Source organism: Astatotilapia calliptera, chromosome 19 (genome assembly GCF_964374335.1).
Source record: "Astatotilapia calliptera chromosome 19, fAstCal68.1, whole genome shotgun sequence".
Lineage (NCBI taxonomy): Eukaryota > Metazoa > Chordata > Actinopteri > Cichliformes > Cichlidae > Astatotilapia > Astatotilapia calliptera.
In genome coordinates this window covers 15,708,492-15,730,345 of record NC_137440.1, presented here as the reverse complement: position 1 = coordinate 15,730,345, position 21,854 = coordinate 15,708,492, and the positions used below count along the sequence as shown (strand labels likewise).

The 21,854-nt window shown below is 40.7% G+C and overlaps 1 protein-coding gene across 1 annotated transcript; it reads right to left on the bottom strand.

Annotated features, from left to right (window-relative positions):
* Positions 1-1,590: 1,590 nt before the first annotated feature.
* mia2 (MIA SH3 domain ER export factor 2) lies at positions 1,591-21,684 on the bottom strand. The gene is made up of 28 exons (XM_026151438.2): positions 21,441-21,684; positions 21,217-21,350; positions 20,675-20,761; positions 16,543-20,548; positions 16,166-16,414; positions 15,820-15,920; positions 12,142-12,273; positions 11,963-11,984; positions 11,709-11,797; positions 11,389-11,460; positions 10,736-10,846; positions 10,556-10,627; positions 10,324-10,428; positions 10,021-10,143; positions 8,463-8,642; positions 8,224-8,314; positions 8,010-8,077; positions 7,848-7,918; positions 7,656-7,757; positions 7,474-7,570; positions 7,271-7,338; positions 6,873-6,958; positions 5,059-5,172; positions 4,460-4,621; positions 3,500-3,745; positions 3,308-3,357; positions 3,071-3,227; positions 1,591-2,983 (listed from the first exon to the last, which is right to left on the bottom strand). Exons 1-28 carry the CDS (start codon positions 21,559-21,561, stop codon positions 2,748-2,750), a joined length of 7,152 nt encoding a protein of 2,383 aa, XP_026007223.1. The 5' UTR covers positions 21,562-21,684; the 3' UTR covers positions 1,591-2,747.
* Positions 21,685-21,854: the final 170 nt, after the last annotated feature.

Sequence of the window (21,854 nt, the reverse complement as noted above, 5' to 3'; positions counted from 1 at the left end):
GAGTAAAAACAGGCATTTTTCTTTTCAGTCTGCCTTGTTCATACAGTACAGTGTTTATGGACAGTCAAGGCACATTCCTCTGGCTTGTAGTGATGGAATGCTAAAACAGCGGTCTCTGTAATGTGCTGAAAGAATTATCCACCAATACCAGATCTTACTTTGAAGGAAGTGAGCCAGATCTGTGCTGAGACTGACCAGAAAGTTTCATTAAATTCTGTTTGGTTATTTTAGCATAATCCAGTGGATATAAAGAGCAGAAGGTGGACTATTTCAAGTGAGGGCTAAATGTAATGTATAAACAGCACATGAAAAGTTAAAGTGCTAATGTTGTCATTCTGCAGGTGTTGCATCCTCTTCTCTCACATCTACCTCTTTTCTCTCTCTCTCATGCTCTTCAAAGTACAGTTCACATTTTTCCTCATGAACGTGTAAATGCTGGCATCTTTATGAACACCGTTAGGTAACTTAGTGGTTGGCATGGTTGTTCAAATTTGTTGGCATTGTTTCGTTGTTATAAAGCCTGCAGAAATGTTAATTGTACGTGGTGGGGGGGGGGAGTTAAGCCAACAAAATCCTTTAATCAGTCATCTCACGGTTGATGATGAAACAAAACTGCCATTTGATAGCATCGTTTTTTATGTATAGGTTCTGGGGATGTAATATCCAAAAGTTTGGACAATAGGTTTTCACTTGCCCTTTTCTTGTTTATCATGTTGATGATTTTACAATTAAAAGTTGTTTTATAAACATGTCCTTTAGGCGTCTTTGTGAAAGCGCTGTCGGCAGAGCTACTTCCTCTCGATTTCAGCCTCGCATCTTTGCAACTGATTGCTTCATTAATACCAATGAAATATTTAGCAACTTTCTGCAGTGGAGCTCACAGAGTGCTTCCACATCTTTAAAAGGAAGCAGCAATGGATGCAGGAACTAAATGGGGAAAAACCTGTCGAGCTCTCAAAGTATACACTGTGTACTCTTAATGAAATAATAGAGCAGATGTATTTCCTCTTTCAGAAGAACGTGCAGTATTCTCCTACATTACCTAATGATTACAACGGGTTAGAGGATATACAGTTACTATTTAGTAACTGTATATCCTTCTACTGTTTTTAAGTTGTGGCAGGATGGCCCTGCAATTTTTTATTTTTTTTTCCATGTCTCAAATCTACTTGATGTAACTGACTGACTAATGTAAATCCAAATAAATATGCCCCTGTAATATAATAATTTGTACACACAAATACTGTATAGCAATATATTAAATAGGCTACACTAGCTCCTAAAAGCAAAAGAAGTTCCATCAGATTAAGTTACAGCATCAAAACATGTTGATTCAAAGTTCCACGGCGGAGGACTAGCAGGCATTTAAATGCATTTTAAGTTTTACAGTTGATAAAGACTTCATTCATACTAAGAGATACACAATTAAATGACAAAAGTTCTAACCCCCTATTAAAACTTTAGTTATAGGACAGTCTGGGTAATGAGCTAGCAGATCTTTTTCTCAAGTTTTACATGTTTAATGTTGACAGAAACTTTCTATTAAGCTGTATATTTACAGGGAGAAATTTGCATAATTATGACTGAAGCTGGAGAAGTAAACTTTTATTTTCAGATTTTTCTGAGCATCTTTAAAATATTCTGGAAATGTATCATGTGATAAATCACCAGAAGTTGAGAAACTGTTGTATACAGTCATGGTTAAAATAAATCAAAGCATATTTTGCAATTTCAGAAGTGTCAAATTCAAAACAATTTAAAAATTTAAAATGTAACTATTTTTTAATAATGTTTTGTTTCTCCTGATGACTTTACAGCTGTATGCATAACAACTTACATTAGTAAATATGATGACACTGACAATTCAAGTCTTTATTAATCTAGCAATAATCACTTTTTACAAAATTCACATGAAGGTATCCTCTGTTCCAGTCAGTCTATTAAACTTACTCCTGTGACTGTTTATTCAGGGAAACATGAGCAGCTATTATAAGCCACCTTTTTCAAAGTCTAGGCCATATTAAAGTCACTGTAACATGATCAAAAGCACTGTTCAACTGCTTCTCTCACTGTGAAATAAGAAGAAAAATATCCCACTTCCCACAGGGAAGTCAGTGAAATTCAATTATGCAACTCTGATACATTTCACCAAAAGCAGTCTCATTTGAGTTCAAGATCAACTCAGCTCAGTCGCAGGCAAAACCAGGCTTGACGTGTTCAGACTGAAGTGTCATAAAATCAAACGACAAGATGCTAACCAGCTACATTTTTTAAAATTATACTGATGATGACAGACAAAAACTATTTCAGGGCTAGTTGTGTTTTTGCCATGACAGACATGCTACGATCATTCAAATCTCTCCTTCATCTCAGTGAAGTATTCCCATCAAAAACCTCTGACGCTGACTAGACGACAGGCAGCTGTTTTTGGGTCATGTGACACACGCAGTCCAGGCCGAGTTTACTTTAACATCAGCTTCCTCATAGAGAATGTAAATGGTGAGAGAAACAGGTGAGGGAATAACAAAAGACGTAAGAAATAATGTCATTAGACAACAAGCAGCAAGAAAACAGGCCAATGAAGGAGGATGTTCTCCCCTGCAAACACTATTCAATAAACACATCCTTCTGGTGAATAAATAGATGTTTATGGAAAAAGGGTAACCAGCAATCTGCCCTACACTGTCCACGTTAAACATTAACCAGAAGTTCTTCGTCTCACAGCTGATGTAGAAACTCAGTCAGGCTCAAATGGCGTCTTCAGGTGAGGTTGCGTTCTCTGGAGACTGGCTTTGTGGTGCGGGAGGGAGGGATTGATGAGGTGGGGGAGGGCCCATGGAAGAAGGTGGGTGGCCGTCGGGAGAAGGGGGTCGCATATTGGGAGCATAGGAGGGCATGTGAGGATGAGGACCAACAGGAAGGGGAGCTCCACTAGGATGGTATCGAGGAGGGGCCATCACTCCTGGAGGTTGAGGAACCCACACTGAAGGGGGAAAAAATGGAAAGGTCAAGTTTACAATAATGACATCTGGAGATGGTTAAAGGTGCAAAGACGGATGAAAGTTCCTACTAGGCCTGATGGGAAGTCCCCCAGGTCCCCTGGGAGAGTAGAAATCAGGAAGTGGGGGTCCATAAGGGGCTCTGCGAGGAAAGGGACCATCCATGGGACCCATTGGTGGACCCATCCTTGGATCTGCTTCAGGGGGAGTCCTGCGTTCAGGACCGGACTGTTGGAAGACAGAAAAAGATTAGAGAGGCTGAGCCACAAATAAGCACTCAGTATTCACACACAGACGCATATACTTACCTCTCTATGGTCCTGTTCACCAGGTCCAAAGCTGTTTTCTCTGTAGGAATCTGCATTGATAAAACATTTAGTGAATTAACAGAAATATGAGGGTCACGTGTGCATTTCAGCACATGCTAAGGAGGATTTTTTTTGTTTACATGTCCAAGTTTACCCATTTAGAGTCAAAAAAGAGAGAGAGCAGAAACTCACCTGGCATGTCTGCAGGGTAAGAGGGTCCTGGAGGAACATTCCGAGGATGGTGGGAGCCAGGAGGGAGTGGACCAGGAGGAAGGGCACGAGGAGGGAGTGGACCGGGAGGGAGGACGCCAGGAGGGAGGACACCGGGGGGAAGGACGCCAGGAGGGAGAGAGTCAGGAGGAGGCAAAAGGCCCAGAGCTCCTGGAGGAGGTAGAGGTCTTCTGTACATGGGAGCTCCTGGTTCTGGAAACATATAGCCTGAAGAAGAGAGCGATGGATAGTAAGAAGATATTTGCTACACAAAGCTTAAATCTGTGGTGACATTCAGAAAACAGAGGAGAGAGTGAGTGTCTGAGGTTTACCACATAAGAGCTGGAAATAGAAATGTAGTAATACGTTGTACAAATACTTTCATCACAGGGACAATTTTAGCATCCAGAGTAAAAAAAAACAAACTCAAAATGCTTTCAAGACAATGAACATGCAACATCAACATGCTTTAGCCCCCCCACACACACACACACACTATACTTATATTATATTTAAAATGCAAGATGCACATGCACACAGTAATAATATGCATGACAACTATGTTGAATATCAACTAACTTCTATTCATATTTGTGTATTCATGTACTCATTCATTCTTTTCATACGCAAGTGCTGGAACCATTGCAGGGGAATGTCATCCATGCAGTGACAACTTAGTTTACTATCACCTAATGGAGATGCTGGGGAAAAAAAAGGGGTTGAAAAAAAGGTTTGAAAAGGTGCACAGGGGGCTTCCATGTGGCTATTTTAAGGTCTCACAGGGATTACTCATACTTACACTGACCTCATTTTTTGAAACTTTGGCCCTTCGTTTCTGTTTGCTAAACATTGTCTTGATAATCTGTGAGATGTTGGCTGTGTGGGCACTTGTAACAGTCTGGTTCTCTCCAGTTTTTTTCTCTCTCACATATGAACACACACCTGGAGGTCCTAAAGGCCCAGGTGGTCCTGGTAAAGGTCCTGGTGGGGGTCCTCTGCGATCTCTCTCCCAGGTAGGAGAGATTGAGCCGCTGTCTGAATGAGGACCTCCACTGCGCTCCATCTCCCTCTGGCCTCCTGGGGGCTCCCCTGGACCACGAGACACTGTGCAGGAAAGGATTGTTGGAAGAAGATGGAAAAAAAAAAAAAAAAAAAAGAGTGACAGACAGAGAGAAGGGCACAGAAGAAGAAAGAGAACAAGCAGAACAAACGCCCAGAGACGGTGATGACAGTAAGTCCAGATTTCATCACATTATATTCTGTTGTCTTTTGTGCATTCAAGATTGCTGTTAGCATGCACAGACCATGCAACAAAATGCTTCAGCAGTTTGTCATGCTATAGTCAGCTGGTCATCCCCAACATGCTGCATGTTTCTACACCATTTATGAGTATGAATGAGAAAATGTACTCTCCCAATTATGTAAGAATAAAATTATTACAAGTATATTTATATTTGTAGTGTTTGTGTGTCATTCTAAGGATCTGGCCATGCTTCGTGTATGTGTTTGCTGCAGCTAGCTGCACCTTTAAATGCATTTACCTCTAGGAGACAGTCGAGCAGGTGGTCCATCCATTAACGTAGGAGGTGAGAGAAATGGTCTGGTTTCCGATGAAGGTCGACCCAGAGGAGAAGGAACATACGGTGACCTTTCAGCTGGAAATACAGGAATGTTTGGTGAGTGCAAATGGAAGAAAATCTGCAGCCCTGCAGAGTCTTACGACCGCAATTTAGGCAAGAAGCAGCTTTTTTAGAACTTTCCAACCACCTTCTTCAGTCAGTGATTTACATCTAGAGATTTTAATCTGTCACTCTAATTATAGTACTTTCAGAGAGATTTTTGCAGGGTGGCCACTTCTTAGGATTCACATTCCGAAACTGTCTCATTTATAAATACCGTATTTCCCGGACTACAAAGCGCACCTGAATATTAGCCGCACAAGCTAAAATCAGGGGAAAATCCTGTTTTGTACATACATTAGCCGCACCTGACTAAAAGCCGCAGGTGTTTCAATGTTGACTTATCATATGTAAGAGAATATGCACAAAGCGAATTGTCAGGAAAGAGATGGCTGTTTGGAGACACACCCCTTTTATTAATATTTTGAAAAACAAGTTATGGGTACATATTTGCACATGTAGTACATAACAGTAGCCTACAGCACACCAGAAAAATAGATTCGGACTATCTTTTAGGCTCAGGTGCAGTGACACGGCTTTAACAAGAAGAAAAGTCAGTCATTCACCATCTTTCTTCTTCCTGCGCTCTAAAACCACCAAAGTCCTCTTCTCCAATGTCGGAAACGAACAGGCTCAGGATGGCTTTGTCATCCACTCTCCGCTTCTCTCCTTCGTTGTCACTTTCAAAACCAAAGAAATCCTCGTTGTCAGTGTCAGAGTCGAACACCCTCAGAAGGGCCGTGGCGGTGTCCTCCTCTCCATCATGCAGGAGTTCAGCCCTTCAAAATCCATTGGTGATCGTGGATGTTTTCGCACTTTTCCACGCTGTCAGAATCCACCGGTGGAGTTGGGCATAACTTGCTTTTCGCAAGTTTATCGCCGCTCGTCATCCACACCTCCCGCTGAATGCGTAGCGCTACTTTGAAGTTTGTTTTTCGCGCTACTTCGTACGGCACTACGTTGCCTGGCGGACGGACATGTGACTAACATACCACTCTTGAACCCCGGTCCTTCCGCCAGGCAACGTAGTGCCGTACAACAGCGGAACAAACAAAACAAATCGTCTTACGATATGACAAAAATCACGGACAATCCATAGAAAAGCCGCACCTGACTAAAAGCCGCAGGGTTCAAAGCTTGTGCAAAAAGTAGCGGCTTATAGCCCGACAATTACGGTAAATAAATAAAATTCCATTTTATTTATGTAGTGCCAAATCACAACAACAGTCGCCTGAATACACTTTATATTATAAGGTAAGGACCCGACAACACTACAGAGAAAACCCCAATAATCAAAGACCCCTTTTGAGCAAACACTTGGTGACAGTAGGAAAGAAAAACACCTTTTTAACAGAAGAAAACCTCCAGCTGAACCAGGCTCAGGGAGGCTTAAGAGCATTAAAAGGTGACTACTGGACTTCTTTAAGTTTTTGAAGACAATTCACTTCCTCTTCCAAGAAGGTTCTTCATCCAAACAGTTTGAAAATACCCTTTGCAGCTTTAAGTCCTCAGAGACATTTTTGTGAGTTGTCCCGGACGTGGATTAAGCCCCAGATTAGAAGAAAATTCATTGCAGGATTCTATTGAAAAGTACGCTTTTTTTCCACTGACTGACCTTTCAGGTTTGATGATTCATGTCATGTTTTAATGATTTATATGTGCGTGTGTGTACGTACCACGGAAAGGCATTGGTCTTGCTAGACTGTTCAAGGCAAACGGGTCTTTGTCGAGGGCGTCCAGTTTAAACTGTGTATCCGTCAGTCTGCAAACAATCACACCTAAAGTTAAAACATGGCAAGCACTTTTGGTCCTGAGATGTTAATACAATTGTTAAGAAATATATTTAAAAAGAAAATGTATTTAAAAGCTGACATGACAAAAGTAGCAGTACATTTCAGTCTTAAGAACTGCTCATTTATAATGTGTGTTCACAACTTTTTATTTAAAAAAAAAAAAAAAAAGGCACAAACATAAAGCCAATAAAAGGACTATACTGGATCATAGATCTCTGCAGAAACATGGAGATGAGGGAATCATCTCAGTATTTCACTCAAAATGCTGACATCATGCTTACTTCTGTCTGAGGAGAGCGTTGTCTCTTCTAAAGTCTGACAGTTCTCGTTCTGCTGCTCGGGCTGCCACCTGGAAATGCCAAAAACATAACAAGACAAGAATTTCAGGGGCAATTAGTTGTATAACCACAGTTTCTTTCACTTTATAACATAAGTGTAACAATTCAGAAAGAAACTTGACAAATCTTTGTCGAGTTTTACTAACCCAGTTATTATGAGCTTTCTTTTCATGTGCTGATATCTGAGTCTGGTAAGACTGTTTGGTTTTCTCCAGCTCTTCCTCCATTTCTTCAGCTCGTTGCCTGAAGCAAAGCAGAAATGAGACAGTTTGTAAGGACGAAAAACTAACAAATGCTTTCAAGCTGCTACAGACAGTGTTTCAGCTACCTGTAGTTGTTAAGTTCCTCCATCGCCAGCGCAATATTTTTGTCTGCTTTGTTTAACTTCTCCTCTTTCTGCACACGCTCTTTCTCCTCCACCGTCAGAAGTCTACAAATATTTAATGATACAGTTTTAACATCATCTGATTGTTACAGATAGATTTGTTCATATAAAACCGTTTACTGCATATGCATATACCTGTGTAGTTTGAGCTCATTCTCCTGGTACATTTCTGTCATAATCTGGAGTTTCTGTTGTAATCGTTGGACCTAAACACAAGGTAAAAGGTTTAATCCAAAGGAAAACAGATATGGACCATGTATAGAACAAATACAGTCAGACACAGGTGAGGTCAGTTACCTGATCCGAGTAGTTCTCGGCGTCCGACTGCAAAGTTAGTTTCTCTTTCTCCATATCTTCTATGCTTACTTGAGGGGGGGGGGGACAAAAAAATCAAAAACAAAAGACATGACATGCACGCTACCAGGGATATGTCGAGACATGGTTCATACATATCATTAATATGGAAAAGGTTAATAAGTACATTGACATAGATGTTCTGTAGTTTACTTACATTGCAGGTCTTCTTTTGCTTTGATTTCATCGTTCAGTTTGGCAAATACTCTGTCCTTATCCTCATCTAGGGATTTGAGGTCTGCATTCAGCTATACAAAGATAAAGACATGTTAAAGGGGAAACTCTACAGAGATTACATTAAAAAATGAATAAATAAATAAATAATTATAATTCTTGCGTGCCAGCACATTATCAACTTGAATGCTAAACACTATGTTCTTGGTTGTTTCCATCTACCTTAGCAGCATAAACAAGTTTCTGGACTTTCTGCAGATGGGCCTGGGTGTCCGTTATGTCCCCTCTTCCATTCTTCTCTCCTTTTTCTGGCGTACCATTGGCTGTCTCCTTTTCTCCTCCTTCCTCTTCCTCCAGCTCTGAATCCCAGCCTTTCAACCTCAGCAGCCGATCTGTTAAGGACTAGAAGCAAACAGATTTTTTTCTGACAGTTAATTATATTCTCACTGAATCATTTTAATATATTTTCTGTCATTCTGCCATTTTCTGGAGACATGACAGTAGTTGAGACCTGATTTAATATAGTTAAAAGCAAAAAACAAAACAAAACATAAAATCAGAAATTTAAAAATGTCTGTTTTTGCCCTTAAGATCGTGTTTTCATAGACATCCAGGCAGCTTGTAGCATGGCTGCTGTTTTCAGTTCACTCCCTGGAAGTCCTATTATGGCCACTAACATGGTGTGCGCTGATCCTCTTTTTTTCTCTGTTTGCTCTCTTGTGAAGAAAAGCAAACAGAAAGAAAGACGTGGGAAAAATGAGCAGAGCAAACGGCTTCTGTTTCAAACTGACCCGACTTCTATGCAGAGAATTGTTGTTGGTGCTGAGAGTTGGCTCGTCAATTACAACGCAGCACTTTTTGGTTAAACAGTCTATAGTTTCCAAGCCTGAAGACAGATTAGAAGTACAACGAGGAGCATGCTCACTGCAACTTGACTATTGCCCCCCAAAAGACAAAATTAAAACCCTTGAACACAACTGGCACAGTTACTCATTCATTTCACAAAATCACACATTTATCTGATAGTGAGTCAAGCATTGACCAGAAAACGGGGGCAAAGATAGAACCAGGCTTTGGCACCTAGGGAAACAGTTAACCAGCCGTGGAGATAACGATACAAAGCCAAAGCTGACGGTGACCAGTCACGACTACTGAAAGCAAACAGTTGGACACCCAGAGCAATCTGGGGGAAAAAAAAAGTAATAACTGATAATACTTCTACATAGATCTTATGAACTGAATAATCTTTTTACAGTCAGCAAGTGAGGTGGAACTTTTAAGGAGGTCTGTAAGTGCTACAGTGTAAACGAAAGAAACAGTCTTGATTTTATAACACCAGACAAAAAAAAGAGAAAAACAAATGCTAAGGAGTAATCTGAAACCTAAATTAAAACTGAGATCACAATTAGATTAATCATCCACCATTACCTCAATAGAGGCAATTTACCTTTGTCCTAAGAATGTTCAGTGGAAATTTTGTGAACTGTGATTTGTGCCAGTGTTCTTTATTTTTTGGCCACACAAACAAAATCTAAACTCAGCACCCTACTTGCAATTTTGTCTACCTTCCCGAAATATAAAGAGAGTTAAAGGGTGTCTGTTTTCACACAGAGGCAGACCTGAAAAGGACTAAATGGACTGAACAACATAAAAATAAAAGTTGAGCTGGTAGCTACTCAGGCATTTCCAAAAAGATGACCTCAAAGGAAAACTGGCCAAATTTAAAATTTATCATTTTTATGGGCTGCTTCACAGAACTTAACCTTAGAATAAATCATACCATTATACGTTCATCCTTGGTGGCCACATCCTGCATCATCCCGCTGTAAGCAACCTCACACCTTTTCATCTCTGCCTCCAATTCACTCACTCTCTCTGCCCATCCCTCCACCTGCTGCCTCAACTGTGGAGAAAAGAGTTGGGGGAAGGAGAGAAGAAGAAAAAAAAAAAAAGAAAAAAAAAAAAAGGTAAGCCAACAATCTTGTGCACCCATTTTGGAAACACTATTTAGTTTACTGCCATACGAAGTTTTTTGTGTGTGTGTGTGTGTGTGTGTGTGTGTGTGTGTGTGTGTCCATCGTACATGAGCATTGCTCTCCTTTAGCACTACATTCTCTTCTCCAGCTGTTTCCAAGTTCCTCTGTAGTCTGTCACTGTTCATGCTGTACACTTTCAAAGTGGTCTGCGCCTAGAGAAGGACAGACAGAAATATTATAAAACCTAGTGGAACAGAGAAGAGGTGGAAAAGAAGCACCAACAGAGGAAAGAGAACAGACAGGCGAAAGTGCAAATGTGACAGTTTTGGAATACTGCACCTGCTCTTCCTGTGACTGAAAGTCTTTAGTTTCATCTTCAAGGGATTTCATGCTCTCCTCGAGGACTGCTATCTGGATAGAGAAACCAAAACAACTTTCATTCAGTATGAATTCTACAGCTTCTCACTCAGGATTGCCAACTAGGCTTCCAACAGTACTTCTGTTAGTGTGTGCACCTACCCTCCTTTCTTGTTCTGTCCTGTGCTCCCTTTGCTGGTCCAGTTGATCCTTTAGCTGTTCCAGATCCCTCTCCAACTCTTGTTTGGAGTGCTCCAACTGTCTGGCTTTGACCTAAGAAAACAAGATCAGAAAACTACTTCAAGTAGCTGCAAAACTGGGACACTGTAACATGAGTAAGGGTTGTAAAGACATGACAAATAATGTCACTATAGATCTGAGGTGAAGCAGTGCAAATATTCTACATTTTGACTAGTTCTGCAAGTCTGTGTCAAAAATTACATGGCAGTGGCTGTACTTCATTGTGTACATCAATAATAATAATAATAATAATATAATAATGTTGTTATTATTCTTTTTGTAATATGGTAAACCTCACTATACATTACCACTCACTCAAAAATTATTCCAACAAGTGTGAACATATGGCTGTTAAAAAAAATTCTCTTTGTAGGGACTTTGAAAGCAAATAAAAAAAATACAAGCTTGTTCAACTGAATAAACAATAGGACATGTGTCTCTGTTCACACAGATGAGGCTCGTGGGAGCGTAGCAGTGTACCAGACATGAACACTGTGTGAGCCATATTCATTAAGGAGCATTCAAGTAGGTTTTCTTTACACCAAGAATGGTTTCCATACTTTTCTCTGCCTCACCTCCAGTTGTTCTGTCTTCTGAGTCTGAGCCAAGACACCGCTGTCCCTCTGTGAACTCTCAAGGTTGTCATACTGTAGATGAATAAATTTCTCAGTACATCATGCATGATATCATCAAGAATTTCATTAGATTTCTGATCACCTACAAATGCTCAGTAAGTAAACCTCTCTGCTTTGTAGATATCACCTTAGAAAGCTTGTAATCCAAATTATCTGAAATCTATAGAAGGATATATATATATATAACAAAAAAATCTCTGACCTCAAATTATTGTGTGAGACCAGATCTGTGTCTAGACAGAACTGGCATAACTACTAACCTCTTGTTGACACTGACTCAGACTCTCAAGGACTTTGGATTTCTCATCCAGTAGCTGTGCAACCTGTTCTGCCATCCCCTGCTCTCTACCTGAAAAACAGCCAAAAAAATTTCAGATTTATTTTGTGTCATTTAAAAAAAAAAAAAAAGTGGTTTATTTGTTAACATTCACAGGTCAAAGAGAAGAAAAACTGTCAGTGATAATGTTAAACGTGTCCATAAAATGACACTCAGGAAGAGGAAGTGAGAACTTACGTCGATAAATTCTGCTTTTTATCTGTGAGGAAATAAAAGAAATGAAAGGAAAAACAAAACAAAGAACTGTGCTTAGTGACAGGTCCGACAGTTCAAATAGAAGCCATACTTATCAAACCATCTTAGGTGGCAAAAAATATTTATGATATTGAAGTGAATATGCATGGCTGTGCACTCACAGAGCTGTAACATCTACAGGTGAACAACAGAAGTGTCATCAGGCCCAACAGGCCAGAGACAATGATAGGTTCCCATGGTACACCATACAGGTCTGGCCCAGGTCTCAAGTCATCGGGCAGAGACGACACCACCTGAGAAAAGAGAAAATAATGACCAGTTCCTGTTAGAACCTGTGTGTGTTTTTAAATAGGATATGCGAGTCCGGGAATAAAAACCTGATGTTCTACTGATGCTCAAGGACATTAGCTTTTCTGTCATTGAGGAAATATGACTGCCTCTTGAACATGGGCAAAATGCAGCCCATCTGCCCAAACCAGTGTGGAGACAGACCCGTGCCTTCTTAAATATATTAATACATTGTACTATATACTATGTGCCAAATAATAATGCAGCAAGTATCAACTTTCTCTCAGTAGAACTTTCCGTGGTCACACACCTTGACAAAAAGAGATGCCATTTAAAAGACAGTTTTTTTGATTAAAGAAGCAAATAAAGAACTTAAACTAACCATGTTTGTTAATAAGTAGCATGGTCAAGTGAGTGTAAGAGTAAAGAAATTGTGTGTGCAGTGTTTTTTGGAGGAAGGAATCAAACCAAGAAGAGGCATCTCAGCAAGAAGAGCCACACCAGCAACTGAGCTCTAATGGCTTTTGTAGAGCACCGGCACAATGGGCTGAGGTGTTGTTAATGTTGCTGATTAGAAATATGCCACACCTCCTCTCCAGATCCTGAAGAGAAGAACTAAAAGGAGACTAAAAGGAAAGCGGGGATGGAGGGCACAGACTCAAACTCCTGGTTAGATTAACCTCTCCAGCTCTCAGCGGCGCAAAATTAGTAGTACTATTACCAGCTGCATTTCAAGATGGTGGAGTATGAGTGTGTCAAACAAAGGTGAAAGTCCCACAACAATGACGAAACCAGCCCGCTGACAGGGTACCACAGGAAGGAAGGTCCAGTGATAAATGATGAGCAGTGACTAAATTTTGAGAATAAGAGCATTAAGATTCACCAATGGTAAACTGATCACAACAAGGCCCCAGACTGATGAAAAAATTAAAATAAATCACAAATATACCAGGACAGCACTCCAGAGAAAAATCTGAGTGGCAAATACTGCATATATACAAAGATATATGTTTTTGTATAGATGCAATGGTGTTAAAGTGTGACCATGCATTTGTTTATCATCTGACGGTACATTCACTGATGCATATCCAATAAATTTGAATATACAAATATATTAAACATTTATGATGCACCGGACTGACAGAGAAAGGTCAATATTTTCTAATAAGGTTCTTTGTTTTTAGGACCAGGATTTGGGCTTCCTGAAAGCAATCTGTCAAACTGCTAAACAAAATACTACCAAACAGCTGGTCTTTAGAAGATGGGTTTATGTACAGTTACCCAGTTTTTGACCACATTAAACAGGGCGCAGTGTTAATAGTTATATCATTCTACTACAGACAAATGTGGAAAAATATCTGTCATTTTTAACTTAAATCCTAACACCTGACAAGACAGCGCTGTTACTGACAACTAGCCAGCTAACTATTACCAGCTAACTGTTTGAGCAATTAAACATCTTTGAAAACACGAAGAATAATCCTGACAACAGGTCATACTCTTACTTCGGAATGAGATGGACAACACCAAGAGCTGTAGCTAGTACCGAAAAATACAAAAACATGACTGTTACATGGAAGCCCGTTACATTATCTCGGCTAATTGGGAATTGCTAACGAAACCTGACACATAACGTACATCCTTCACTTTCTCCACGGCGATACTGTAGTAAGCCTCTGCCGTCTCCTGGAAGTCGGCCGCTTTGATGCCCGACTGGTCACTCGCCGGATTCTCTGCCATGTCCAAATTATTTCATCTGACGTATATTTAAACTTAAAATTTTTTATATTTACACCGTTAAGAAACTAGAGCTGTGAAGCGGGTCAGCGGCGGTTTCACATCCTATCCACAACACTGACGCTTAGGACTATACCACGTCCTGCTGGACGTCGTAGGGAGTAGTACGAAAACTACTGTACAGCTGTACAACCATTGTAAACACTCCAAACATCAAATAAAATCTGAAAATATAAAATAATATAAACACAGCATGTATAGTATAATGCATCACGTGCACGCTGTTTCGTGTCCTCACAAGTTCACCCGGATGATTTCACACCCCCGCTGGTGAAAATGGTTCAGTCGCAACGTCACCAATTGTAAGATGCCACACTGGCATACCGGAGCGCTTTCAAAGTGACACCAGGAGAAACAGGTGTTACCAAAATGACACCTGTATTATCATTATTTTGATAATTTTCATTCAAAGAAAAAGTAACACATTTGCATCGAACGGGTATTTGTCAACGTGTCGCGTGCTCGGCCTTAGGCCAATGACAAATTAGGAGACAGGTGAAGGTAAAGACTTCCCATATGAAAAAGAAAGAGAAACAATTAAGATCCACGTAGGAAAGTATGGAGTGGTAAAGCATTAACAGAACAAAATAAAAATGCTCTATTTTACTGAATTAATGAAATAACTAGGAAAGCTGTTCATACGAGATATATGACATTTCTCAAACAATTACTTTTTTTTTTTTTTCATGTGAATTAAAACAGTCTGACAGCCATCCAGTATTTCTTATACTCACCAGTCTGGCCTCCATCTGAAACCACTTTCACCTTTCAAAACATGAGAGACAGTTTGTCTTCACAGGTGTGTGAGTCCAGAGTGTCACAGACCCAAATGTGAGTAATGTTTAAGGAACCTAGCCAGCTTGACAGGCTGAGACGTAAGCAAAGCTAAATGCCAGAGGGAGAGTCAGCTCAGCATGTCACCAGAGTAATATCTTAAAGAACCAGGCACCACAAAATGCCACACTGACAGAGCAGAGGGTGATTTTTAGTGCCTCCCATATATTTTTTTTTGTACTATAACTTTAACACCTTTAATACAGGCATGCAAACACAGAGGCGGGTCAAGTGAAATGACTATATTAGAGAATTATTTTGACATATCAGGAATCATGGCTAGAAGATGATCCTGGTATCAAAATGTAGGTTATGCTATAACCTATTTTGAGGCTTGAAAGTTGCCCCAGCGAATGATCAGAAAACACATGAAATGTGCAAAGCACTAATGTTTTTTGCTATAGAAACTGATAAACCTATTATATTTAAGCTCTTAAATTTCATTACAAGAAAACAGCATACTAAACAAAACAAGATTTTGAATTAGATTGTGACACTTTGAGTGGCTGTAAAGTTTTAGGACTTGTAACTCACAAAACATTCATAGAATGAAGATAAGATCTCACCTTCATAGAATGTATCATAGCAGCCCATGCTATGATACATTTTGCTTTTCCCTGTACAACATGATCAAGGCCACAATTAGCCACAAATCAAAAGCTATTGGACAAAGTATGTTAAAACTAGATCAGAAAAAAAAATTCTGGCTAGGCAGCATGCACCCTGCACCCTGCTTTGACCTCAGCCCCCCTTCATCGCCATTGTGGATTAATCTCTGGCATGAACTGAAGAATCCCTCTCAACATACACAACACTAATCTCTGTAGATTAAAGCAAAAAGGTATATTTGGAAATCAAATGACAAAAAATTGGTTTCTGTTTCTGCAGATTATAAATCCTCAGAAACTGGCACAGCGTACCTGCACAGTAAGCCATATGAGGAGCTCCCTCACTGCACAAGTGTGGGCGTAGGAGTCTTCAGCCATCTGATAAACGAAGTCCAGAATTTGCTTCATAACTCCTGCAGTTAAAGTAACACACATACTGCTGTTTAACATACATCTCTTTTATGATGCTCAAAAAATATTTATCTTTTAATGTGACACATTACTGTAAAAAATGAAAAAAAATATTTGTTTTGGCCATCCGGTTTTTGGGGTTATGTGAAGTGAGGACGATGATGAGGTAGGTCGAGTAGCTTTTGCTTAAGATTTTTAATAATATTTTAAACTCTTCTTGATTAATGGATACCTGGGTTATCCATACCTTTCAGCATCTCTGGTGATCCTGGCTGAACATGAGGAAGGGATGCTTCTTCAACACTTCTGCCCTGTTTTTTTCCTCTTATCTCATCTTTTCCTACACCACCACCCACTTGGTTATTGCCTTCTTTCATTATCATCCAGTCATCTCTCTGGATGGATGGATCTTGTGTCGTCTTCGACTCTTCCTCAGTGTTCGCTTTCTTATTTTTTCTATGATTTGAACAAGAGACGCCAACACAGCTGGCCTCGGCTGCATTTGACAGGGAAACACATGTACAGATGCAATTCAAAACCATGCCTGAATTTGAAAGACTGAATTAAATCTCATTAGTGCTGGCCATGAGGAAGCCAGTAGGAGGCAATGTTGAGAAAAACTACCTTGATGATTACGGTCGTTGGTCTGTCTTGTGTTGAAAGTCTGTCTCACTCTTCCCAACAGTGTTTCCAGTTTTTGAAGCGCCATAAGCATTCGGGTCTTTTCTTTGTCCTCCTGCAGTGCATCAGTGAGTGTCACGCTAGGAGCAATCAGCGTCTCCTTGTGATGATACAGAAGTCTCTCTACATCTGACAATATAGATTCATCCTCCTCATCAGGTTTGTACAACATGGTGTCTGAATTGGACAAAATGTAATCCAAAAACTGAAGCTTGTGTCGCCCAAAAAGCTCTAGCGAAATAGCTGTCTCATCTGCACCCATGTGAGTGAGCAGGTTTTTGTAATGTTTGGAGAGAGTTCTTGTCATCTCAGCAGAGGAAGGATGAAGCTGTGGCTGCTCTGTGATAGTGGGAGAGTCTTTGTGCACAACTTCAAGGTGGTGAGTGGTGGAATCTGGTTCTTGTTCAGGAGTTAACGAGTCTTGCGAGTGCAACGCCTCACCTGGACTAGTACTGAAGCTCTGGGCTGGTTCGGCGGACCTGTCAGATTCGGTGGTAGATTTCTGGCTGAAAACACCAAAGGGGTTTTTTAAAAGACCAAAAGCTCCACTGGTTTTACTCTCTGTCTCTGTCTCCCCACTCTGATCAGTGGGTGGATGTGGAGACACATCATCAGTCAAACTTGGGGCAGTTTGCTCAGATGTCACAGACTGACTTTTAGCAGGGTCACTATGTGGGGCTGAAGGCTCCCTTCCTCCCTCATGCCAGGATTCACTACCATTACTATCATTTTCCCTCATTTTTATATCAGTGTCTTTATCCTCCACTACAACAGCAGCCTTCTCTGTGTGCGTCTGTTGATTCTGTTGATCGGAGTTTAACTGTTGTGTTGCTTTGCTGCTACTTTCAGTGTCTCCAGACTCCGTTTTATCTCCCTGGCCTAATGCATGAGTGCTTTCTGCCTCCTCTGAAGTGTTATTTGCTGTTTCTTCATCCGAGTCTATCATCTGCCTCTCTCCTGGTGTGTTTGCTTGATCCTTTAGCTTCTCTGTCTGTATTGCTCCTTCACCTCCTTCCTCTAAACCACTTCCAGCTTTTTCTTCATGCACTTGAGGGCAAAGCTCATTTGAACATTTAAAGCTGTCATCCACCTCATTCTCCTCTTGATGCACTTCTTCAACCTCTGCTCGGTCAGTCTCTTCAAACTTTAGCTCCTCTGCCTTGGCTTGTTTTTTCTCTCCATCCTCCCCATTTCTTCCTTCCACATCTTGGTGGCTTTCAACCTGTGCGACTATTTCAGTGAAAGATGATCCTGAGCCATTCTGTGTGTTCGTGGTGCTCAGGATCTTTGCCTCATAATAAGAAGACTGCACTGTTTTTCCTTCTTCATCTTTCTTCTCTTTTTCCTGTACACCCTCCAGTTCTTCTTCCCTCTGTAACATCTCCACCTTGGCCTCTTTTTCCTTCTCTGGTAACTCTTCTTTCTGCAGCTGTTTTCTATCCTCCTTTAGCTCTCCCATCTCCCCCTGCATACTCTCCACTTCTGCCTCATTAGACTCCTTTTCTTCCTCATCTTCCTTCTGCTCTTTCACCTTTTTCCCTTCACCTTCTTTCTTCTCTTTTCCCTCTAGACCCACCAGTTCCTCTTCTTCCACTAACTCCTCCACCTTGGGGTGTTTTTCCTCCTCTGCATTCAACTGTTTGTTAGCTTCCTTTAGGTCTTCCACCTCTCCCTGCATACTCTCCACTTCTGCCTCATTACTCTCTTTCTCATCTCCCTTTTGCTCTTTTATCTCCTTTAAATCCTCCAATTCCTCGTTATCCTCCACCTTCATCACCCCTTGATTCCCCCCATCCTTTGACTCCTCCTCTTTTTCAGCCTCTAATTCAGAACTGATCACTGACTTGAAGTCATTTTCATTTAAATCATCTTCTTTAGTGCCTGATGCTTCTATCTCTGTTTTAACCTGCTGGGACTCATTTATGTTGTCTTCAACAATTTCCTTTAGTTTGCCTGCATCACTGTCGCTTTCATTGTTAACATGCTCCATCACTGGAGACACGGAGGTCTGATCTGTGGTTGGTGCACTTGTTCCTCTATCCTTTGGGATAGTTTGAGTGCTTCTACCAGGGTTATGCTGTGAATCAAATTCCTGTGAGCTCAGAGTTTCTCCCTCCTGCTCTAACTCCCCATGAACTGTCTCTGCTTCTGTGTTATTATCAAAAAGAGCTACTGTATCTGAATTGTCATTATTTGTTTCAGCACTACAAGGAGTAAAACTTTCATTCTCAGCTGGAACTGGATCGTTTTTCTCCATAGATGACGGTAAGTGAGGCTGGCTCTCTGTGCTACTGTCTTCTACATCACCGTTCAGCTCCTCAGTCTGAGTTTCAGGTAAATCTGTATCCTCATTACTGACTTCTCCTTTATTATCGTCACCCCTGGTGATTTTAAGAGACATTTCTGTGGGTTCTTCTGTGTTATCAGTTTGATTTGTGATTTCTGCCCCTTCCTCCTCCACACTTTCTGATTTCTTGTTCTCCATCTGGTCTTTTTCATCTTCCTTGACCAGCATAGACGTTGACTTTAAATCCACCGAAACGTGATCAGGGCCCAAAATGCTTTCAGATGGTGTTTCAGATGGTGGTGTTGAATCCTGACTGATAGCACTTGGAGTTTTTCTTTCTTCCTCTCCTGACTCCCTGCTATTATCCATATGTTCATTTCCAATTGGTTTGTGAATCACAGCGTCTTCACCTTCCCTTTCTTCAGATCTCTCCTCATTTATTTTGCTTTTTTCTATATTGTCATCGTCATCTTTACTGGGGGGTGATTCTACTAAAGCCTGAGATTCTTCTTCAAACTTCCTTTCAGGAGAAATATCTTTGTTATCAACTGTGGGTTCAGCCTCTTCATCGAAATCGCTGTTTATCCCACTGTCTGAAATATCTGTGTTGCTATCAACACTCTGACCATTAAGTGGTTCTGTAGACGGGGTATTTTGGTCTTCTGACAGTTCTTCCACCTCCTTTGAATTATTGCTTGTCTTAATAATTTCCTCCTCTGATTCACTGTGATCCACATTCTGTGATCCTGTTGGTTGCTCTAAAGTTGTGATTATTTCTGCCTCCTTAGATTCACTTTCTTTGTTTTCATTATCTCCAACTTTATCTTTCCTGAAACCTAGAATACCTTCAATCTCCATGTTTAACCAAGAATTAGCCTGCACCTTCTCCTCCTTCTCTTGTCCTGACTCCTGACTGGTCAAACCAAACCCCAGTGTGCTTGACAGCCCATTCCCCAGCCAACCTAAAGTCCCCATCTCTTTCTTCTCCTCTTCCTGCAACTGGCTGCCTTCAAGGTCCAAGGACATCCTCCTGCTCCTGAATTTCTCTGTGGGTTCTTTGTCTTCATCTGCTTCTTGTTCCTCTTCTGTCTCGCTTTTGCTTCCACCTCCAAAGCTGAGCCACCCAGTCATGGTTGAAGTTAACGATTCAGCAGTTTCTTCTTTAACTTTCACACTTTCTTTGCCATTGTCAGGTTTTCCATTTCCTCCGAAGCCTAGCCATCCTGTCACAGAGGATGTGAGCGTTTCAGACTGAGTGTCTTCCCTCTTATCTTCTATCTCCCCTTCAGCCACACTGTCCGGTTGGTCCTCTTTACCCAGACCTAACCATCCTGTCACTGAAGAACCAAGCCAGGAAGAGGAGGGAGACCCACCTTGTTGATTAGGAACCACAGGAATCTCATGTGTCTCCTCTTGAAACCCAGCTCCGGAACCACCAACATTTTTATTCTGGTCCTCTTCTTCTTGTTCTTCTTCTTCCTGTGCAGAAACTGGGGAGTCTGAGGTTGTTAAGTGGCTTTCAGCGTTCGTGTCATCAGTGCTTTGGGTAATTTTTTGTGTGGTTTCTGGCTCCGGGATTTGGATTTTCTGATCAATATAATCATCATCATCCATATCCAGATAAGTGGAGCCAAACTCATTCATGCAGAAGAAATCAGATTTCTGCAGAAAAAGGGCAAAAATTTAATTCTTAAGAAAGGAAACTAGGAAGAAAAATTTGAAATAATAATAATACTGACAATACTTTTTAATACTTAAAGTTTGTTTACATATGAATGATGAAATTACCTGTGTTTCCACTACTTTCTCCACAGTAGTATGAACCTCTTCTTCTTGCACTGCATCCTTTGGAAAATATCCAAACTCTTTGTCAATCTGAAATAAAAAAGGAAACAAAGGAGCTGTCAGCATTTTTCTTCTTTCTACCTTGAAGAAACCCAGAAATCTAAACATTTGTCATAATAGATCATTCTTTAAAAATATTCTCTGTCATTTGTTGTTTAGGCATTGGTGATGACTGCAAACATAATCTTTTATAATAATCAAATAATTCATTCTTCCTTTGCACAGAGAATGGGGGCACTGTTATTCTGGAAAAGACCAATACCACCAATCAAAGGATAAAGGTCACAAGTTTGTACTGATTAATTTGAGGTTGCCCTTTCATAGGGAAACACCCTGGCAGCACACTGCCCCAAACCTCACAGTACTACAGTGCAGGGGTCAGAGGCTTAGGTTTTCCTTCTGCCTGTCTCTAAGTGAGAACCTGACATGAATGAAGATTTAGGGAAGTACAGAAAGGGAAAAAAAGATCGAAATATGACACATACACTGCCTGCCCACAGGTCATTCCTCTTTCCAGTCAATTTGTGGTAAACAAAGATTGTGTCTCCTTGCCTGAAGCTCAGGAAACGACAGTCCTTACCACGGTGGTCCCTTATAGCCTGCACTCTGCTTAGGAGGCCTACACACACCACAGCAATAGAACACAGTTGTGAGGTGACCATCATTATCGTCATTAATTTAAGGAGCTATCAGTAGATTTTGGACTTACTTTGACACTCAGAGTCTCCGCAGATCTTGTAGTCAGACAATAATCCGATATTTAAGTGGGGTAAAATCACTAAAACTGCACCCAGTGACCACAGGAACCTAGAGACCTGAAAAATAGCCATGATTATCTGACTTTTAACTGGAGGCTATAAGTAGTAAATGTCCATAGTGGGGTGGAAATAACTCCCGTTGTGCTGGCAAGTGAACATTGCCTCTGAGCTGCTGCCTTTTGAAGACTCAATGCTAAATGAAACAGCTGAGATAAGATATAAGGCCAGCATGGGGATAATCATTAACATCTCAGGCCTGCTTGCAATACCAAATATTATCAGTTCGCTGGTCAAAGGTTTCTATTTCATTAGAAGACTTGATATTAATGGAAAATTGCTTTAATTGATATTTCATTGAGATTTTA

Excerpts from the sequence above, each read along its gene's own strand:
- mia2 (XM_026151438.2), bottom strand. The coding sequence starts at position 21,561 with ATGGCTATTTTTCAGGTCTCTAGGTTCCTGTGGTCACTGGGTGCAGTT. Across the intron at positions 12,274-15,819 it reads TCATATGGCTTACTGTGCAG|GTGGTGTCGTCTCTGCCCGA; the intron begins GTACGCTGTGCC and ends CTCTTTTCTCAG. Across the intron at positions 3,746-4,459 it reads TGGGCCTTTAGGACCTCCAG|GCTATATGTTTCCAGAACCA; the intron begins GTGTGTGTTCAT and ends TCTCTTCTTCAG.